This window comes from Nematolebias whitei, chromosome 15 (assembly GCF_014905685.2).
Source record: "Nematolebias whitei isolate Nwh7 chromosome 15, NemWhi1, whole genome shotgun sequence".
NCBI lineage: Eukaryota > Metazoa > Chordata > Actinopteri > Cyprinodontiformes > Rivulidae > Nematolebias > Nematolebias whitei.
In genome coordinates, this window is record NC_056512.1 from 34,883,740 (window position 1) to 34,905,766 (window position 22,027).

At 37.1% G+C, this 22,027-nt stretch overlaps 3 protein-coding genes across 3 annotated transcripts; all 3 read left to right on the forward strand.

Annotated features, from left to right (window-relative positions):
- The first annotated feature begins 1,396 nt into the window (after positions 1-1,396).
- On the forward strand, positions 1,397-7,857 carry LOC119421704 (adhesion G protein-coupled receptor E1). Its single transcript, XM_037689058.1, has 19 exons — positions 1,397-1,427; positions 2,798-2,878; positions 3,082-3,231; positions 3,317-3,469; positions 3,576-3,722; positions 4,203-4,316; positions 4,430-4,473; positions 4,566-4,670; positions 4,913-5,063; positions 5,278-5,400; positions 5,485-5,675; positions 5,777-5,941; positions 6,054-6,248; positions 6,470-6,687; positions 6,797-6,857; positions 6,947-7,038; positions 7,271-7,439; positions 7,522-7,617; positions 7,802-7,857. Exons 1-19 carry the CDS (start codon positions 1,397-1,399, stop codon positions 7,841-7,843), a joined length of 2,328 nt encoding a protein of 775 aa, XP_037544986.1. The 3' UTR covers positions 7,844-7,857.
- A 3,010-nt stretch (positions 7,858-10,867) lies between these two features.
- On the forward strand, positions 10,868-12,106 carry ptger1c (prostaglandin E receptor 1c (subtype EP1)). The gene is made up of 2 exons (XM_037688564.1): positions 10,868-11,737; positions 11,882-12,106. Exons 1-2 carry the CDS (start codon positions 10,868-10,870, stop codon positions 12,104-12,106), a joined length of 1,095 nt encoding a protein of 364 aa, XP_037544492.1.
- Positions 12,107-12,845: 739 nt separating this feature from the next.
- Positions 12,846-21,535, forward strand: slc27a1a (solute carrier family 27 member 1a). Its single transcript, XM_037689094.1, has 13 exons — positions 12,846-12,885; positions 13,191-13,358; positions 13,448-13,842; positions 14,533-14,700; positions 19,330-19,399; positions 19,491-19,582; positions 19,673-19,782; positions 19,876-20,085; positions 20,164-20,290; positions 20,417-20,554; positions 20,818-20,982; positions 21,075-21,221; positions 21,329-21,535. The coding sequence occupies exons 2-13, from the start codon at positions 13,192-13,194 to the stop codon at positions 21,484-21,486; spliced, it is 1,947 nt and encodes a 648-aa protein (XP_037545022.1). The 5' UTR covers positions 12,846-12,885; position 13,191; the 3' UTR covers positions 21,487-21,535.
- The last annotated feature ends 492 nt before the right edge of the window (positions 21,536-22,027 follow it).

The following is a 22,027-nucleotide window of genomic DNA, read 5'->3' on the forward strand; positions in this document are numbered from 1 at the left end:
GGGGGGTTAAGTTTCCTCTGTGGGTCTCGTATGTTGTTCTCCACCAGCCTCTAAAGATCAGCTATCTGTCATCTTCATTTTCTTACAAGGACAAAGCCCAAAATCTACCTCATTGTTTTTATTGTGTGAAATGTTTTTAAAACCACCCAGCAATCTCTGGGCAAAGAATTCATCCAAACACTAGCCTTTGTGGCTATTAGCAAAGAGAAAATATGGTAAATATTTCAAGTTTTTCACTCATAAGCACTTACATCTTTATTTTATTTTTATTGTTCTAATTCTGCACAGATCTTCATAAAACCATCAGCGTGCAGAGTGATATAGAGATCATTTGTAATCCACTTATTTTGTATCTGAACTGACCCATCGGGCCTCGGGCCTAGCTCATGCAGTGATCACTGGACATAATAACAAATAGTAATCTAAAGCTTGAACTTAATGCGAGAGTGTGCAAACACTTTTTTGATTTCATTATCAGTAACAGGCGCCTTAAAGTGCTTGGTGTGCTAAAATTTTCCATTACAAAGAGTGCAAAATAATCGCTGTGTTGAGAAAACAGAAGACTGCATAAATCCTTTGTTTAGCGTTTTATTTCTAAATTAAGTCTAACATTGGTCCTATTGTTACATTGTCTTATTCTGAAACAGTCAAAAGGCAAAAGCTATATATGTGTCATCGTCATACTCAGCTGGCTTCACTGCTTTGTGAGAGCAAATCAACCAGTGGGACTCTTTGGAACAATGAACACTTTTGAAAGTCTAAGCGCAGTTTAACCCTGGATGTCCCATAATTTCAATCAAACAAAGCAGGCAGATGAGTGAAAGAAGGACAACGTACCAAAAGAGAAATGATAAGAATTACCTGTGTAAAAACACTACTGATGTTTTTCTGTCAGAGAGCTGTCATAACTTCCACTCTGTCACCCCACCCCAACACGGATATTAGTTCCTGAAAACTTGCTGCTTGTACAGAAAAAAAAAAACTCAGAGTCAGAGATTGAGAGAGAGAGAGAGAGAGAGAGAGAGAGAGAGGAAAACCCAACTAAAGTTGTAATTCTCTAACACATCAGCTGAAATGAGAACAGACTAACATTAGAAAAATAGAGAGACAGTGAGGAAGGGAAGCTACAAGAACAGGCAGCTTTGTTCAATAGAACATTGATACAGTTACAACATTTTGTAAGACTGCTCTTAAATGCAGAAATTTATTTTCCATTTAGTTTTCAGAGTTTTAATTTGTCTATTTCCAGTTTAGTTTTTGTTTTGTTTGTTTAGTTACTGGGAAACTGAAAACTTAGAGAGTGGGGAGGGAGAGCACCAGACCATCTGAATGTGACTAATTCTCAAGTTGTTTCAACTTTTAAAATACAGATTTGGACATTCTTTGTGTTTTCATCATGGCAGGCAAGTGGACCTTCCTAATACTGGGTGAGTCACATCTGTCATCCATTTGCACAGTAGCTTGAATGGAAAGTCATCTGTTTAAGATATGTTGTTTTAAAACTACAGTTTTACTCAGGAAGCAATAGATTAAGAAACCCACTAACTTAGAAATATACTGTATGTGGTAATGTTTTGTGTAGACATCCAGGAAACATTTACTAAAAGTAAACTAGTGTCTAAAAAAAAACCAATCAAATTGCAAACTGTGTCTGCTTCAGATTTTCTGCTTCACTTTCCTTACTAACTTTCTATGGAGAAGCAGTTAGCAATCAAATGTAGTTACACTGGTAAATGTGATAAAATGTTAAAATATTCACAGTTCTGTCAAGGGAAAAGCCTGGGAAAGAATTCAAACTACAAGAACAAAAAAAAAAAAAAGAGTGAACACTGCAGCTTTTCTTTAAAAAAAAAAAAAAGCTGTGAGGGTGACGGCAAACAGAGAACCTTTCTTCAAGTGATATATTTAAACATTATGAGCTCATCTCTCAGTATTCATATTACTTCTCCATATGTGACCACATTTACCAACCAGCTAAGCTCAGGAAAAGGACTGTTTCCATTGCTCTTAGTAACAACACTAACACCTTATGAATTCTGAAAACCATTACACATTTTCTTAGTGGTTTTATAAGAGTCTATTAGTTTCCTCTTCACTGTCATAGCAACAACATACAGTCCAGTATGTTGTACTATTATCAGCTTTGTGTTAATCTAAAATCATTGTTGTTTTTTATGTCATTTAGGTTTTAAATACATGTAATTTAATTTAGCCTTAAATGGAAAAATGGTAAAGTTCTCCAGAAACATTAAAATGTTCCATAGTTGTTTTTTTAAAGCATCTTGTTTCCCAAAAAGGAAACACTAACAGTAAAAATAGAGTAATAAAAGTGTTACTTAAAAATACATACATTCTTAATTATAAGATTTATTCTGAAGTCAGTCAATAAACATAAAAGTATGTCTTTACAATTGAATACTGTGTATTACACCCATCTGTTTCATCAGGAAACCTGATAACTGATTTTATGCTTTTAAAGGCTTGACGTGTTATTCTGTGTTAGCCGATGTTTCCTCACACATAGGAAACCACATTCACCAGACACAAATGTGTGGATCATTTTGAATGACTGCAGGTGGTGGTGGAACAATCTGAGGAAATAAAGACCAAAAAAAAATGTGGCTTTGCATTTTCAGCAGGAACTTTTTAAACATCAGCCTAACTCTGGCTTGAATAATTTTGTCAATTTAATCTTTTAATTGTCTTGGAACACAAACGTACTGCAGCATATGACAAAAGGTTTTATGTGATTATCAAGAGTACTAAGATACACTAACAACACTATTCTGTTTTTCAGTTTGGCTCGTGTCTACTTTCATGGTCCAAAACGCACAATTATGCCCCGTAGGGTTTACTAAGCTCGAGTCAAGATGTGTTGGTACGAAAAGTAAATTACCAGTCATATAAAATCTGTCTTTGTTTTTTTAACTTGTTAGAAAATTCAAATGCTGAATACATAAGATGTGATGTTAAATTATGTTCTAAGAATCGATCATTTTTCCTCATTTTTTTTACACATAATTTTAAAAATTATGTTTATTCCTATTCATGCTCGATCACAATCCTTTTTCTTTTATAAAGATCTCGATGAATGTGTTGTTCAAGAGGATATATGTGGAAAAAATGCTCAATGTTTTAACACAATTGGAAGCTACTACTGCCAGTGTAAAGACGGTTATAAATCAACAAATGGGGTGAATTTTACAGCTGTTTCAAATGCAAACTGTATAGGTGAGTTGTTTATTTAAGTAATGTCAAAAACTTTTTTTCTCTTAATCATTACTTAAACATGAATACATTTTTTTCTTCTTTAAAGATATAGATGAATGTAAAGAACCGAAAGACATCTGTGGACCTCATGCCATTTGTACCAATGCAGTTCCCCATTACAAGTGCTCTTGTAAAGAAGGATTCGTCTCTTCTGCCGAAGTGAAATTTTTTACTAAAAGTGATAATGTTACATGCAGAGGTAACAGGACGTTCAGTGTTTTCTATGCTTTTGTTTCCATTTAAGGAAACTGAGTATTAGTTTGCTTCCTCGAGTATTTTTATATGTCATTTTCCTTCTCTTACAGATAAAGATGAATGTACAGAGGAAACAGTTTGTGGTCTGAATTCAACATGCAAGAACACAAAAGGCAGTTATAATTGTGTGTGCAAACCTGGCTTTAGACTGAAATCTGGCAAACATAATTACACTGGAAAAGTGGAACAATGTGAAGGTGAGAGTTTTGATATGAAGTTTTGCACATATATAATCCATCCATTCATTATCTCTACCCGTATATCCTTTCTGGATTGCTGGTGCAGTGGTGCCCATATCCAGCAGTCACTGTGCGAGAGGCAGGGTACACTCTGGACACGTCGCAAGTCCATCACATGGACACGTAGAGACAAATGACCAATCACATTCTCACCTAGGGATAGTTATGAATTAGGCTAACGTAGGTTTTTGTCTCGGGGGAGGAAACCCACATAACATGCAAACTGCACCCGGAAAGGTCCAGGCTGGGATTTGATCCGGCAAAGAGGCGACAGCTGTGCCACTACATATATAATCATCTCGTGCATATTTAATATTTTTTGCCATCAGTGTTTCTTACTGTTTTAAACGTGACATATCAATCATCCAGAATATTTATCACCGTAAAGATATTTATTAAATGAGACTACAACTTGTTCTTGATTTGTTTCCCTTGCAGACCTGTGTAAGCTTGATAAGACAATCTGTGGAAATGGAACCTGTCACACTGGAGACAGTGGATATTACTGTACATGTTTTACTAACTATGGCAACAAGATGTCTCGCTGCATTGGTAAATACGGATCACCGCTCACCTGCTGTTATAAAATCGGTGTTTGCATTGAATAAAAAGAGAATATTGATTTTAAAAGAATACATTTTAAAATGTCTTTTCTGTTTTTCAAGATATGGATTGTGGTGTTTTTAACAAAGCAAAAGATCTGGTAGAGGTAAATCCCGATCAGACTACGTTTTAACGCCCATATTTTTCACATCTGCAGTCGCGCACTTCGTTTTCATCTTTCCCAAATCTTTTTCTCAGACATTCAGCATTGTAGAAGATCATGTGACGCAACTGAGGAAAGGTTGTCTGGAGCAGACCGAGGGCAAGGATCCAAGGGAGCTGGATGGAAAGAGCTTTCTAAAGGTACAAGTGATTAATAGAACCCATGTCTTTTCTTTTTGAAAAAAAGAAACAAAGTTTAAAATTCCTCCAACTTTTACAGAAAGGGAAAGATCCACAACCTTCGAGCTCTGTCCGCTCTGTGTTTAGATATTTGCTGCCCAAACTTGTAGATTGATGAAGCAGTGGAATTCTGGTCTTTCTCTGTTTATTTCCTTGTCTCCGACACTCATGTAGTTCTCTGTTCTCTCCTGCTCTGGCTTTAGATTATGCAGTCGATGATCGACAAGCTTTTGTCTAGAGCTCTGAATGATAACAGGAAAGTCTCCACCTTTCTGGACTTGGTGGAGCAAGCTCTGAGGCTCATTGGACCTTTTGTAACAGCCCCTGGGACCAGAATGACCTCATCTCACACAGGTTAAACAGAAAACCAATGTATATTAGTTGACATAAGCTGATTTAAAAAATAAAAATATGCACAGTTTAGACTGTATTTTGTCCAGAAATAAAACAATCTGCTTCTGCACAGTGCTATGTGCATCTATAATGATAAATTTCACTTTAATACATGGAACTACTGATTCTGCACATTCTACTGTTGTATGTCCATTAAAATTTTCACCACCACCAGAACTGGAGCTACTGGCACATACTGGCTCAGTCAACCCTCAAGAAACAAAGACTTTATCTTCAAATCACGCTCAACTGGACATCAAGATGGAGGTAGCTGCTGGAAATCTCTCCCAATACCCTGGTAATGATGATGTCTTTAATTAGTATATTTTAAATGTACCACTTTGAATTTAAACACTAACCCGATGTAATCCTGGTGTTAAAGGGTTTACTGTGGCATCCTTGATAAGTTATTCAAACCTGGAAGAATCTGCAGATGGCTTCTTTGGTGGGATGAAAAAAGAGGAGAACCAGATCTTTAAGATAAACTCCAAAGTTGTGACTGTCACCGTCAGTAATACAGACACAAATCATCTCAAAGAGCCGGTCAAAATAACTTTGTACCACCTTAATCAGGTAAAGAAGACAGCGTGCTCCATTTGATTTCACTGTAATAAGCTTTTAATGATATTAACCTAAATTAGCTCCTTTGATCGGTGTATTAATTTGTTTTACAGTCAAATGAAACCTCCCACACCTGCGTGTTCTGGGACTCTTCAGAGGATGGGGGGGCGTGGTCACCTCGAGGTTGCAGTGTTGCAGAGTCGAACCCAAAATTCACAGTGTGTTCCTGTAACCACCTGAGCAGCTTTGCTGTGCTTATGGCCCTCTATGAAATAGAGGTGAACTTTTTTTTTTTAATGCTTCAGTGATGAATGTTGTGCCTACATTCCACATCATAATGTTTATTCTCCAGTCCATATGTGCTGACAGAAGAATTATTTCTCTCATCAGGACCATTTTGAGCTGCAGCTGATCACCTGGGTGGGCCTGTCTCTTTCACTAATTTGTTTGTTCATGTGCATCTTGACGTTCTCAATGATCCGTTCCATCCAAAGCCCAAGAACTACCATCCACCTGCACCTCTGTATCAGCCTCTCCATCGCTATCATTATCTTTCTTGCAGGCATCACACAAACAGAGAACAAGGTAAATACTACAACAGCTGTGTGCCAACATGTCATTAAATGGCTCAACTACTTACAAACACTACAGAGGCATACATATCAAATCAAAGTGCAGCTGAATAATTAATGCAAGTGGTAGAAATTGTCTCATGAAGCAGTCCTTTCTCTTTTTTACTTGTTTGATTATCCCATAAATAAAGTTTTCACAGTCAGCAAGGTGATATTCATCTTTCTCCTTTTTAGGTTGGATGTGCAGTTGTAGCAGGGATGTTGCATTTCTTCTACCTGGCAGCATTTTGCTGGATGTGTCTGGAAGGTGTACAGCTCTTCAGGATGGTAATACTGGTCTTTAACACCAACTATAAAACAGTCTACATGATGGCAGGTGGCTATGGAGTCCCGGCTGTGATCGTTGCTGTCTCTGCATTGGTTAATGCTAAGGGATATGGCACTAAGAGATAGTAAGTTTCCTGTGTTACGTTAGCTATTGTTCATATTCATTTTTTTCCTTTAATAATTAACTCTTGGATCTCAATAAATTATTCACAAAAATATGTTTAAACATTTTAGTTGTTGGCTAAACCTGGATTCCATTTGGAGTTTCTTTGGTCCTGCATGTGTCATCATCACTGTAAGATTTTAAGAATAGATATTTTACTTAAATAATATCTTGTTACTCAACCCTATTCCTTTTTAAAACCACGAGCTGTTCTCTTCTAGGTAAATATTATCTTCTTTCTCATCACTGCATGGAAACTGACACTGAAGTTTTCAAGCTTGAACCCTGATCTGGACAGTTTGCAGAAAATAAAGTAAGTTGTTGCTGACCCATAAACTTGTTGCATTAATCAAAACCACATTAAATATTGCAATAAATGCAAATCGTATTTTTATATGTGGGCTGAGGAGTGGAGGTTGGTAGGAGCTTTTTGTTGCCCTATACTACAAATTAAAAAGTGTGACCACCTTCTCAACACAAGTTGCATAAAATGTTGCATTTAAATGCCCTAAAATTGATCTGTGGTCATTTGTCGCCCCCTGCAGGGCATTCATCATTACTGCAGTGGCTCAGATGTGCATTCTGGGCATCATGTGGATCTTCGGATGTTTCCAGTTTGAGAGTGGCACCATAGCCATGTCTTATTTGTTCACAATATTTGGCAGCTTTCAGGGAGTTATGCTCTTTGTCATGCATTGTCTGTTTTCTAAACAGGTTGGTTTAGATGATGTTATTGAAAATGATACTTGCTCTGCTACTTTCAGACACCAGAACTCAATTTTCATTCTGATTCCAGGTGAGAGAGGAATATGCAAACATTCTGTCTCGTTTTTGTGCACCTCGAAAGAGGAAATACTCCGAGTTCAGTTTCTCAAATTCCAGCAAAGCACAAGTAAGGAACCTCTCTTTTTCACTGCAGTGAGTCTTTTTAAAGGTTTTAAGACACATGAGATATCTTGTGTTTTAGAGATAAAGCAAAGCTTGGCCTTAAAATATAGACATATTTTCATGAGCACAAACTGTTTTTCCTATTGGTTAACCTGCTCACTGTTTTGTTTTGTTTTTTTTATACTCAGACATCCAAAAGTGCCCAGGACACAGGAGAGTCTCACATTTAAGGATGCTAATCATGAGTCGGGACAAAACATCAGCTTTACCAAACATTTCAACGTTCAGTTGACAACTGTATTTTTCTGTAACCTGCACCATTTTCCTGAATTCTAACGTATTGTAAATAGTGACTGTGTCTACGTATTGTTTTAGGTTTTCTGTTCTGAAAATTTCTCAAATAACTAAATCTGTATAGGTTTTTTTCTAAATAAAATGAAGTTACACCTAATATTTTTATGCAAAAAAAGAAGAAAAAAAAACATTAATGCACAAAATTTGAATCAAATTTGCAATAATATTCTAAGGACCTGTTTAATCGGGTCCTGTATGTTGTTTCATCCAGGTACTTAATTCAGTCACATTGGACGATCCAAGAATTATTTCTGTTGGAAGCAATCTTTAAACTGCATGTGACCCTAAATATACCAGAACAGTATTTAAAGATGTATGTTTTGAACATTTGCTTGTCTATAAGTTGCTGGACACTGTAGCTTGCCATGCTGCTCCATGAACTGTATCTTTATCAAGTTGTCATAAAATCTGTTTAAAATGACTATCTGATGTCCTCTGGAACATTAGTACTGCTGTAAAGCAATATTTATTGCACATTTGGACTTTTATATGAATGTTTGAAGTTAATAGTTTACCTATTTTTCTGTAAGAATAATTATAAATCATATTTGTATCTGTCTTCGTGTTTATGTCAAATAAATAACATGTGCCTTATTTTTAATGTCACTGATTGGTTGGCTTGTATTTTCTCTTGGTGAGGTTGACATCAGTTTCACAAGTTCACAGGAAATGACTCTCTTCCTGTTCATGTAGGTTAAAGAGGTGATGCTTTCAAGAAAAACTTGAACTTGGAATTGGCTTTTTCATTTTTAGAAGGGTTAGTAAATCTTACAGAATCCCATATTTAATCATCTCATTATGGTTTGGGTTCTGCTGAAGTCGCTTTGTTGTGTATGATCTCGTTTAAAACATTTTATACACATGCGTAGTCATCAAATATAATCTGAATCGACACATGATCGTATGCCAGAGAAGCCTTGAGGCAGCAATTTAGTGCTGTGCTTGCTCAAGTTTCTCTGATCTGTTGAATTGGTTTATAGGAGAATCTCACTGATGCAGCTAAATGATTTGCTTTTATTTTTATTGTTGTTGGTGTTTTGCTGTTTTTGTTTTTAGGAATTTAAAACTATAATAGTGAATAGTGAAGGGGGATGAGAACTATAATAACTAAATCTGTGTATGACTGTCAATCAATACTTTGCTCCAGAACATCAGCAGAAGGAATCAATAAAACAAGGAACACGTTCAACCGGGGAGGAGAGTAAATGCAGTAATAAAAGAGCAGCACACCAGGGAGAGCGAGAGAGGAAGCAGGGCCAGGCAGAAACCAAAACTGTCAGAGAGGCTAAACAAAAACAAAGGGAGGGGAACAAAAAGCGAATGATTGCAGGAAACCGTGATAACTGACTGGGCACGCAGGGCAGCTTTGATAAGAGACGTATTCATCCTCTCTGTATTTCTGATCTATCTCAAAACTGTTCGTCCAGTGTCATCTGAAGGTAAGCGTTATTCTTAATTTATTTAGTGCTGATTGACATTACTAACGTCGGTGCATTCCTTTCTCCAGAGATAACAGTTAAGACAGCCGTGAAACTGGCATACACGTAAAGAACAGGCTACTACACGCCTCTTGGGGAAAAACTATGAAATGCGTGCACCGTCCTTATTCTTGGACAACACTAGAATTTGGAGATAAATTTAAATGTCCGGATTATTTAGGTGTTAAAAGAATACGAAGAAGGAGACCCATTTTAACAAAGTATTTATTTGCTTTAATTGTTTTGTGGAAAGCATGACATTTTTAGTAAAAGGAAAATAAAATTCAAAACCTTGACATTTGAGAGAAATTGCTGGTATTTAGTGTCAGTTTAAAGAATTTCTAATGGTAATCTCAACCAACAATTTATGTTTTCACTGTTCTGGATATAATCCATGGATTCTGTATGAAATTATGAAGTCCCTTGGTTTCAGAATGAAATGCTTTCTTTTACATATGACAAGTGATTGTCATAAAGATATTCAGAAAGTAAGAAGTGAGTCATTGTAAAGACATAATTTAAGACATGTTTCCTAAGGTATCATTTTTACAATTTGAAGATATGCATCCTCAGTAAAAGTTTAAAAAAAAAAAAAAAGAAATAACTAACAGAATGAGACACTTAAAATCATGAAAACGAACTGGTTCAAATTGTATCTGCAGTGTTAATCTTTATTTTTATGTTTTCTTCAAGGTATTGGTACATCACAATCAGGGAAGTTTTGGCTTTGATCTGCATTTTCTAATCGAATTCCAGATCAAGTCTATCAACATTGTTGCTTTGAGGCGGTCTCGTTGGAAGGTATGATTTCCTCATTTGATAAAAAAATGTTATTATGAAACAACAAACACTGTTTTGTTGCACTGCAGCTAACCGGTGTAACAATGTATTATTTTACCTGTGACTTTTTAGTTGACTTTTTTAGTTAACTTCACACCTAGAAATCAAATGTTTTCCATATGTGAAAACATGGTATACATGTTATTTGTGAAAGGCATGTTTTGCCCAAGTCACATGTAAAATTAAATGTGCTGATATGACTGAAATGACACCATAATTATCAGAATATTCCATTGCATGTTCTGAATGTATGCAAATTGCTAAAAATTAAACCTTAATGGCCAAAACATAAATAAAAATCCAAACTAATGATACGCATGCACGTGTTTTCAGCTTGCAGTGTTTGTGTGTGGTGAAAAATAATTCACTTTAAGTTATCTTATTACCTACCGTACACTGATCATTTGAGCTATTTTTACACAGTTTGGTTTCATTTTTCAATTTCATTTAAATTTGAAAACCCTTTAAAAGAACAGAACAAGTTATAATTAAAAACACAAGAAAAGCATTTCTCATCAGTAAATTAGCACTAATTTTTTTTTTTTTATTTAAACTTCTGACTTTCTGCAGATCCCATCAAAGATGATGACTGCACCTGCAACCTCATTTTTGAATCGCTCATCACTACAGTCCAATTCCAGCAACAACACTAGCAGCAACCCACATTCCCCTCCACTTTTAGATTTACTGATGTCCTGCTTCACCATGATATTTGGTACCGTCTCTAACCTGACTGCTTTGGGAATCCTGGCTATGTCTCGTGGCAGATTTCGAGGCCAGTCCAAAGCTTCATTCCTTCTGCTGACAGTGGCTTTACTTTTGGCTGACCTAGGAGGACATTTCATCCTAGGTGCCTTTGCGTTGTATGGACACATAAGTGCGAGGTATAAAATGCCATCCATAAATTCCAGCGTGCCTTTTTGTAATACCTTTGGAGCAAGTATGGTGTTTTTTGGCTTGTGTCCTTTGCTGCTGGGTTGTGCCATGGCAGTTGAGCGCTGGGTGGCAATCAATCGACCTTTCCTTCATGTTTCCATTACATTGACTCATATGAAGAGAGTGGTGTTACTTTTTACCTCTTCTGCGCTCATGCTCGCTTTGTTACCTGTTTTCACTGTGGGGAAATATGCTACCCAATATCCTGGCACATGGTGTTTTTTGCCTATTCAAGGCTCACAGACTACAGCTGACAAAAGTCTAGTTTTGGCCTTCTCATGTCTGGGACTCACTGCACTCATTTTGTCCCTGCTTTGCAACATCCTGAGTGGCCTGCCATTGCTGAAAGCCAAGTTAGAGTCAGGAAACTGTTATGCAAATCCTTCAGCTCGAAGTTCTCGCCGTGCATCTTCTACATCAACTTCATCCTCCGTCTTTTGCTCATTGGAAGTGGAGATGTTGGTGCAACTGGCAGGAGTCACTGTGGTGTCCTGTGTCTGCTGGGGCCCCTTTCTTGTGCGTACTACTTTTTTTAATTTGCACAATTTGTTTAAATTAATATCTATATTCGTTTTGCATTATTAGATTTGCAACTAGGTTCAATGTAGATATATGCTTATTAAATGTGAATGAATACTGTAAGTTCCTTTTGCTTTATAGATCAACATTCTTATGAAGCAGCTCCACTGGGGTCCCAAAAACCAGGAAAATGGGTTTATTCTTCAGAGCTTACGCTTGGTCACCTGGAATCAGATCTTGGACCCCTGGGTGTACATCTTAATAAGAAGGACAACATTTTCAAGGCTCTGCTGTGGTGTCTACAGCCAAAACTTCAGGACACCAAGCACCTCTTTTATAGACAGTCGCAGAGAGACCTTAATGTAATGGCCGTGTCATTGCAGATAGAAAGCTTGATTTTTTTTTTCTCTTTTTAATGTGTTTAATTAAGGAAATGCACACGTATAAAATTTGTTAATGGTTTTTTTTTTCTATTGGGACTTGACAGTACATATTGAGCATGTCTGGAGTTTGAACAGTTGTGTGGACTGAATGCGTAATGCACTTGAAACTACATCTCTCAACATTTAGTAGTCTGAGCCGGTGTCCTGAGGATTTGTCCTACATTCAGTAGCAGCTACCAATGGGTTGGTTGAGCAATCGGGCCGGGTTAATATTGACCAATCAAAATTGAAAACCGTTTGACGGACTTAAAATTAAACCAATGGCTGATCAGCTTTGAAGTTTCACACCCGGGATGGGCGGGACTTCGAAAGACAGTTGCCTCTTCAACATGGAGTACAGAAAATAGCTTGAATCACCGAATCTTACAGTTTTCTTTAGGGTTTTTTTTATTAATTTTTACCGTACAGATTATCGTTATTAGGGCAACCTTGTATATATTTTATATTTAATACTATTTGCCTCGCTAACCCATAATACTGTTCAAATGTTGTAAACTACTACTTGACAGCGTCGCTGAAAACAAAACTTGTAACATTTCTAAACTCTTGGTTTCACCCAAAAGGCTACTTATTTCTTTCGACGCTTTTTCCAGCGGGAGGACAATTTGAAAGCTTAAGTGAAAATATAATAAGTAACTTATTTGTCTACCGTCGGGTTTATCGGGTGCTTGACATCGTGTCAAATTATTGACTCGTAGCCAGGTAAGTTTAAGTTGTGTACACTATTTGCAAATTAGCGATAAGAGCTAATGTTATTTAGCATAGCATGTGATAATTTCATTACGCGGGCTCCACTCTTTTGTTATAGGTGTATTAATAATCAATTACGCATTCTATTTTAATGAGTTTTTTTATTATTATTGTAAAGTTATAACGTTTTCTGTGTACTTGTGTGTACCAGTCTGCACTGCAGTACTTCAGTCCACTAAGTGGAAACCATGTAGGCTTTATTTCAAGCCCGTTATTGTGTAAAATCCCTTCCTTTCTTCCCTTCACTCTGTAAAAAGAATGCACAATGCAGCGAGTGTGTCAGCCTCTCTGGGGTCTGTGGGACTGCTGCGACTGGTTGGGGTGTCCTGGTCCTGGAGTCTGGCAGCAGGCTTGGGGCTATATCTGGGCACAAGAAGTTGGAAATACTTCTATGTTGCAGCACGAACTGCCAAGAGAGATCTCAAGTAAGTTAACTGTTCTAATAAAGATGGGATGCATATGGTTGGGAAGCTGTATTCTTAAATGTGTTCTCCTCTTCTCCCTCTTTGGTCAGTGGCCTGTATGTGCTGTTGAGAGTGAAGCTGGCCTTATGGCGTTACATGCGTAATGGAAGCAATATCCCTTCCATTTTCGCCCAGACAGTAAAACTCCACCCGAATAAACCAGCACTGATCTATGAGGCCACAGGGGAAACGTGGACCTTTATCCAGCTGGACGAGTACTCCAATGCAGTAGCCCACTGGGCAAGAGGTCAAGGATGGGTTCCTGGAGATGTGGTGGCTCTCTTTTTGGAAAGCAGGCCCTTGTATGTGGCACTTTGGCTCGGCTTAGCCAAAGTCGGTGTGGAAGCGGCCCTTATAAACTTCAGTCTCCGCTGTGATTCTCTCCTGCACTGCCTTGGCGTATCAGGGTCACGGGCGATTGTGTTTGGAGCAGAGCTTGCCGATGGTAAGAATGTGCTAAACAAGGCGATGACAGTTGCAGAGAAATATCAGTTCATGTTGTAATTATCTATAAAGGGAATACATTGTATTGGAATTCCATATGACAGAATAAGATAATTGTATTTCCATTGCAGCTGAAAAACAGAACACCCCAAGTTTCATATTTCTCATTAAACTGTTTTTTCCCCGTTGGTCAGCCTGAGAATGTGATTTCTCATTCAGTCAGTACGTGAAACAAAAACTTTGATGTTCGCTATATCTAACGTGTATAGACCTGCTGTGTGATCACATCGCCTCAGGAATTCATCGTGTGGCATCTAAAGTTGGATAACATTACAACTCCACAAACAACATCCAACTTCTTTTTTTTTTTTTTTTTTTTTTTTATTCAACCTTTATTTATATACAGGTTAGTCCCATCGAGCTCTGGGACTCATTTACAAGAGACACCTGATTTTAACAAAGAGTGATGACAACAGTAGACAATCATCAAAGAAAGCATACAAACTGAGAACAAATGAAAAACAATGTTATTTAAAAAACGAAACATTTTGGTTGAGCCAAATACAAATAGGATAAAACCAAAAAAAAGTGCTGTTTACATATTATATTGAATTTAGATTTACAACTTTGAGCTAATAACTTATATCATCTCCTTCTAATTACCCTTTTTTTCTCATTTCTCATTGGTCAGCCATGTTGGAGATCAATTCATCCGTCAGCCAGACTATGGTACGGTTTTGTGCCGGAGACCTCAGTGCTGAACATCTGGCCAGTCTGTGTGCTCAGCCTCTGGATCCTCTTTTAGCCACTTCATCTAGACATGCCCCGACACCTTGTGTACCCCGCAAAGGCATGAGTGGTAAGTAGGGCTCAAAACATGGCATCATACTGCAGCCATAACCTGCACAATACGTTACCCAGCTCATTTTTAATCTGTAGTAGAAACCAAGTCCAGGCAGCTGTTTACTCTGTATCCTCTTATGGTTCCTATTTTATTTTATTTAGATATGCAATCATAAAACAGGTTATTACACATTTCTCAAAACCAGCTAACATTTCACTATTGTCTTGCAGTGTAGTAAACAAAAGTGTTTATCTACAAATTTATGAGCAAAGAGTATATTTGCCCATTGGTAGTTCAGACACAGTAAAATTTCTTTATAATAATAACATTTCTACACTTTAGTTATGTGGCCTAGCTTCAATAGACTATGACAGTTGATATTAAATACATGTGCTGAGAGATGCATAACAGATTATTAGACAGATCATTAGACAGGGTTGACTCTACATACCCTTAGGAGGTTTACTGTATTTGTGGTTTGCCATCTTGAAGATTTGTAACTTCATATGTAAGCTGTACATGTATATCAGGTGATTTGTGACTGCAAAATACATAAAATAGTGAAAAATATATCATTTTTAGCAGTGTAGCTGTTAGGATCACTTGTCAGATTTTTTTGGTTGTTTATAAACCAAACTTTTAGTAGGTTTTTTCCTCCAATTACTAGATCCTAGAATCCATTCACTACCTATCACTATACACCTCCCTTTCTCCCATTTTTTCATAAGACTTGTTTTGATTGACTCACACAGCTTGTTTTCACTGGCCCGTTTTGTTTTTAGCTGGAGCTTATTACCGTAACCATCAACATCACGATTCCAACTCAAATCCAAAGCGCTGTGACATCAGGGCCTGATTTCTATTACAGATATGCTCAACTTTTTACATCAATTTTTGTGTTAATTTTTTTGGGTTCTGAATCAGTGTCTGAATAAAATACTGAATAAAAAACTGTAACTTAACCCTAACTTTACTGTCTTTTACATCATTGGCCTATCTCCAGATTATAACATAAATAACAAGTATAGTTCTGCTTCCTGAGAAATTTATTACAAAGAAGTATAATAGAGCCAGCCCACAGTTTATTACTGTAACTGCAAAGCCCATTTGTTAGCACAAGTTATGGCTTTCCAGGTTGAGATTTTGTTGTTTTCTTTCCAATAATCTAAATGAAAATGTGTTAATTTATCATTAATTTCTGGTCAGAAGGACTGATTATTGGATCAAGTTGAAATATATGGTGACCTGACTATTTATTAGGAAAAAAAATCATAAAATCCATAACTTTAGCAATCAATCCTAATTTTATATTCCTGCAAACATGCAAACCTGTGTGTAAAAGGTTAAGTTTCAACTATTTGTACTTACTATCTACAGTTATATATAGATGGCACATCATTATATAAGCAACAAAATACCTTTTAAGTATGTCTGACTAACATTCACATCTTTGTCAGCTGGTGGGCATGTTTTTGCTCACAATGTGCACTATTCAAGCCATTTGCTGGTTGGTAAGCTGCATTCATATGCAGCTAATTTTACTTATATTTATTATAGTTTTGTAATTCAGTAGTATGAGGTCTTTGCTGTGTGCCTTGCTGTTACCATATTTTTAAGTTGTAATAAATGTTGTTGTTTTTTTAATCACACAAATCCTAGTTGGAGGTGTGAAACATTATTAAATATTGCATCAAAAAGCCCTCTGGCAGCAACTGTGTAACAGACAAGACTTTGTGTGCCAGGTGAAACGAGTCATTCGTCACTCAAAAAGAACAGTTCAATCTTTTCATTGCAACTAGCTCTACGGTAAAACAATATATCCCTTTCAAATCGGAGTTTCAACTACCGTGTTGCAGGAATGAATTGACGTGTTTGCAGTGAAGTGGTTAGAACTGTCGTCTCACAGAAAAAAAGGTCACAGGTTTGTCTCCTGGAGTCTTCTTGTGAGGAGTTTTCATGTCCTCTGTGTATAAGTGAATTTTCTCTGAGTGCACCAGCTCCCTCCAGCAGACCAAAAACATGAATACAAAAACATGCACTTGGTAACTAAGCTGTGAGTGAGAGTGTGTGTGGTTGTCGTCTTGTTTGTCTATGTGGCCCTGTGATGGATTAGCGATCTGTCTAGGGTGTACCCCGCCTCTTTCACAATGATAGCAGGATGTAAACACCAGCTCTCCTGCAACCTTGCACAGAAAAAGCAGGGAAAGAAATTGGATAAATGGTCAAAATTGTAAAGGTGTTTGATTCTGTTACTTTTTTTTAATTCTTAGGGATAGGTTGTTCATTGGCTTGATTTATTAGCTGAATGTCTCAAATCATTGTGGTCGATTTAGCTGCAATATTGTTTTTGAGAGACTTATTGCCCAGTCCTGAAGTAAATGTTGAAAATTTAATTGAATTAATTCTGACTGCAATATCTCTGTTTAATTAAAATATTAAAATCATTGTCTGTTTAGCTGATTTTCTGTTTATTTTGACAGAGCAGGAGGCATTTGTACATCAGTGGACATTTAATTGTGGTTCCAATCTCAGACAACTCCTTTCTGAGTCAGTTCTTCTACCGTATGAAAAAAAATGTTTTCGCTTGAATTTACTGTCATTTAATTGATAATGGCAGAAGTGAAATAATGGTATTTGTGTTCAAGACTGCTTCTGAAAGAGGCCGGAGTTGTTTGATCTATATATGTCCTCAATATGCTCATTCACACCTGGTTCTAAAGATGTCCTGTTTGATCAGATAACAAGTGAATAGCTCTAAATATGAGTGATTAGAGACCTGGCAGTAAAATGTGTTTTTAGTGAGCAGATCTCAGTTTCCCGCCCTGCATGCAAATAAAGAGATTGTAGATGTAAAACTGTCGGCAGTCAACAGAGCATCAAAAGAAAACTTCAACAAATATGCTGATGTTACTGGAAAAATCACAAATACCTTCAGTCGCATCAACTGTATCATTATTTAGACATGAGCATATTTCATACATAAATGAGTGCAAGTTATTTGCAAAAATTTGGTTAAACTGTATACCCTTACAGATATGATGTGAAAAAAATAAAAGTGGCATAAATGATAAAACAAGTCCATGATTTGCTGGTGGAGGTCATAGTCAGTCCAAAATAAGTTAAAGATCAAAACATTTATTCTGAAGCTGAACAAAATATTTGCTTCAATATTCAGGTTCAGAATAGAAGTCCAGTTGTTTTGGTTGGTTGTTTTAACTTTATTTTTATTTTTTGGAAAGGTGGTGATTTGTGTTGGTGCAATGTTGCTGAAACGTTAACTCGGATGGCTCACTGGCAGTCTCAGCTGTTTTTATGGAACTTCACTAGGCCTGTCACGATAAACAATAAATCAATTAATCGCACGATAAATGAAAATTATCTACCTCGTTTTTATTTATCGGCTTTATCGTTGCTTCATGTCTCTCTCTTTCTACTGAAGACACTGGATGACAAAAGGCCCAACTCCGGTGCTCTTCAATGACCCCTCCCTTTCTCTTTAAAATCCGTTTTAACCGTCCAAAATCATGTTTTTGGATCGTTAAAAGCAGCTAAGCTACAAGCTAAGCTAAAAGTCCGACTTCGGGAAAAAAACTCTTGTCTTGTCAAAACTTCAAAATTTACGGTTGAAACCCGTGCCTTTGTGTAAAAAGTTGTTTTTCTCTGCAAAAAGAAGCTGAAAACTTTTTTTCTGATTTTTTTATCAAAAACTTTGTGTGAAAAATGCTAAAGAGCTCAAACAACACCAAGCGTCCCCATTTTGAGAACCTCAGTCAGCCAGCCCATGTCACATCAAGGGGCCTCCCTCCCATTTTTCTTAAAGATACACGTTGCTCGCTCCCTCACTATCCATCAGTCTTATACTGCCATCCAATGGTCAAAAGAAGGTAAAGGTAAAAAGGCTGCAGAGCCCTTTATAAATGCCTTTTCAGTCTTAATCCACTGAACAGATCTTCACAGAAACATGATAGTGCCAGGTTTGAATAGGACTAATATTTACTATCTTGTTTTTATCACATATCTACATTTTTTTTCATCAGAACTATCTTTTTGTTTGCAAATACTTTGAGTCTCTCTCACACAAGATTCTTAAGTGTTGATTTCCAAATGAATGCGATCAATTTTTCTAATTCACTTCAGTTTATTTATATAGCGCCAAGTCACAACAGAAGTTATCTCAGGGCACGGAACAAAAACCATTCACATATATTATAAATGCTAATTAGTAAAGTTATTTATCTAAGGAAGGAAGCCATCAGATTGAGCTGAGTCTTAATTTTGTCACAGTTTCTAATTGGCAATAAATTAAAAGTACTGGTAATGTGAAAATGCTCAAGGTCATTCTCACTGTTGCTAGGGGAAGAAAAAAACAGTTGTTCGTCTTAGATGAATAAACAGAAATGTGTATTTTGAAATGTGAGTCAGACTGTACGCTGAGCCCATCAAGCGTCTTTGAGTATTTGGAAAAGCGCTATACAAATAAAATGCACAGTATTATTGTTATCACTAAAAAGCACAAGATAGAGTGAGGACAGTAGCTATTTTCTGTTATTCTTTTGATTCATTTTAATGTTTATTAAAATCTGTGGAGACATTTTAAAACAATAAAATATAATTGTCATGTTCTTCTGTATTCCTTTTTTGCAGACCGCCTGTTTTACATTTACACCTCTGGAACCACAGGACTGCCCAAAGCTGCCATTGTAGTGCACAGTCGGTATGTTTTCTTAAACAGCCACTCACCTAAAAGTCTTGTTCAGTTACTGTGCATGAGAACTTATAAGAATTGCTCCTGTTTTTTACAACAGGTACTACAGAATTGCTGCTTTTGGGCATTTCGCTTTTCGCATGCGTCCTGATGACGTTCTCTATGACTGCCTGCCGCTCTATCACTCGGCAGGTAAGCAGTGCTCACCCACAAATTTTTAATAGCATCATATAAGAACATTAGATTAGATTTAAATACAATAAAGCCTCATCTTTTTTCCAGGTAATATTATTGGAGTTGGTCAGTGTCTTGTCCATGGCCTCACTGTGGTAGTGAAGAAGAAATTCTCTGCCAGCCGCTTCTGGGATGACTGCATTAAGTACAACTGTACTGTAAGAGCCAATTAACTTGTATCAGAAACTCTGATGAAACACTGAAGCAATATTTAGTTAGTTTTAGTAGTTTTTTTTCCTTTCTCTTTACAGGTGGTGCAGTATATCGGGGAAATCTGCCGGTACCTACTGTCTCAGCCAGTCCGACCAGCGGAGAAGAGCCACAAAGTTCGTCTGGCAGTAGGGAATGGATTGCGGCCCAGTGTGTGGGAAGCCTTCGTGGAGCGATTTGGCGTGGCGCAGATTGGCGAGTTCTATGGAGCAACTGAGTGCAACTGCAGCATTGCTAACATGGATGGAAAGGTTGGAATTCGTTGTTGAATCTTTGCTAATAAACAAAATAAATATGATTTAGATACGAGCTTACCTCGTGTTCTCTAGGTGGGTGCCTGTGGATTCAACAGCCGTATTATCCCCACCGTATACCCCATTCGCCTGGTGAAGGTGAATGAAGACACAATGGAACTTATTCGGGACAGTCAGGGCCTCTGTGTGCCTTGTCGCCCTGGTAATTATTGTGGTTTACTGCAATGATAACTTTGTTTTTGAAGTAGTTTGGTAGTCTATATTTTGTATAAAGCTGATTGCCTGAAACTTGACTAAAGAATGAATTGGACTCTCTCTTGCTGTGCAGGGGAACCAGGTCTTCTGGTAGGTAAGATCAATCAGAAGGATCCATTACGGCGGTTTGATGGCTATGCTAACCAGGATGCTACAAAGAAGAAGATCGCTCAAAATGTCTTCAAGAAAAATGATTTAGCATATTTATCAGGTAGATGGTCTCATTTTTTAATACACATTTATGTTCTATTAGTAACGCTCACAATTTTTGTTTTTAATCATGTATACAAGCCTGAGTTCAAGATAAAGATTGTTTCTTTTTTTATAAAACAAAGAATTTGGGACAAAAAGTTATAAATAAATGCACTGTTTCATCGGCAAACTTCATTTGCTAGATCTTTGTAGAGTTTATGTGAGTGTAGTTTTATTTTTCAACTTAAATTTGAAAGCTAACCCACTTTCTGTTCACCCAAGGCGACGTACTAGTGATGGATGAACTTGGCTACATGTACTTCCGTGACCGCAGTGGGGACACTTACCGATGGCGAGGAGAAAACGTCTCTACGACGGAGGTGGAGGGTATACTTAGCAATCTTCTGGATCAAACTGATGTGGCTGTGTACGGTGTGGCAGTGCCAGGTGATTGTCTTTGTAACCATCTCTTCAAGTGCCTTCAGGATCATATTGGAGCCATTACTGTAATTTCCTTTTATCACCAAATTTTGCTCCAGGTGTGGAAGGTAAGGCAGGCATGGCTGCCATTGCAGATGCTACGGGGAGTTTTGACTGCAACAGTTTCTTGCCAAGTATTCAGCGATTGCTTCCTTCCTACGCGTGCCCCATGTTCCTGCGAATCTCCCCACAAGTTGACACCACAGGTGAAGTAACACACTAATTTATGATGTTTAAATAGGAAACGCATACCATATGCTAGCTTAAAATTTAATATGAATTAAATATCATATATTTTTATATATGTAAATAGGTACATTTAAAATCCAGAAAACCAGGCTGCAGAAAGAAGGTTTTGACCCACGTCTCACAACTGACCAGATCTACATTTTGAACAATAGATCTGCACGATACGAGGCCGTGAACGAGGAGCTCTACAACACTATAATAGAGGGAAGAATGTCTTTATGATGTGGGAAGCATATAGGAAACCACCAGTGCCTCAGTTAAACAGGTTCTGTTGAGAGAGACAGAAATATGCAAACATTTATGTCTGCATATTTATTTACATCTATGTCAGTACATCTTTTTGCACTTCTGGGTTTTAAGCATTCAGTGAACAGATCTGAGAAAACTACATAGGATATACTGTTACAGATGAGATTTCAACACTGTTTAATTAACACATTAGGATGTGCTGCGAGGGCATTTGATACCTTTATTAATTGCTTTTCAATTATTAAATGAACTCATAAAGCCTTTGAGCATACCGCACAGAGTGGAACTCTTCCACAATTAATTTCAAAACAAGATACATGCTGCATTAATGTTTTTAGAATATAAATCAAGTTTAAAGTTTTGTTATATAAAATACTGTGAGCTGCTAGGTTATTAACGTGTAGGTTTAAATGTTACTATTGTGTTACTCCTGCTTCTTTTAAAGAGAGTGAGAAATCTAATTTAAATATGCAGAATAAATAGCTGCTAGTTCAAAAACACAGCGACTTTAAGC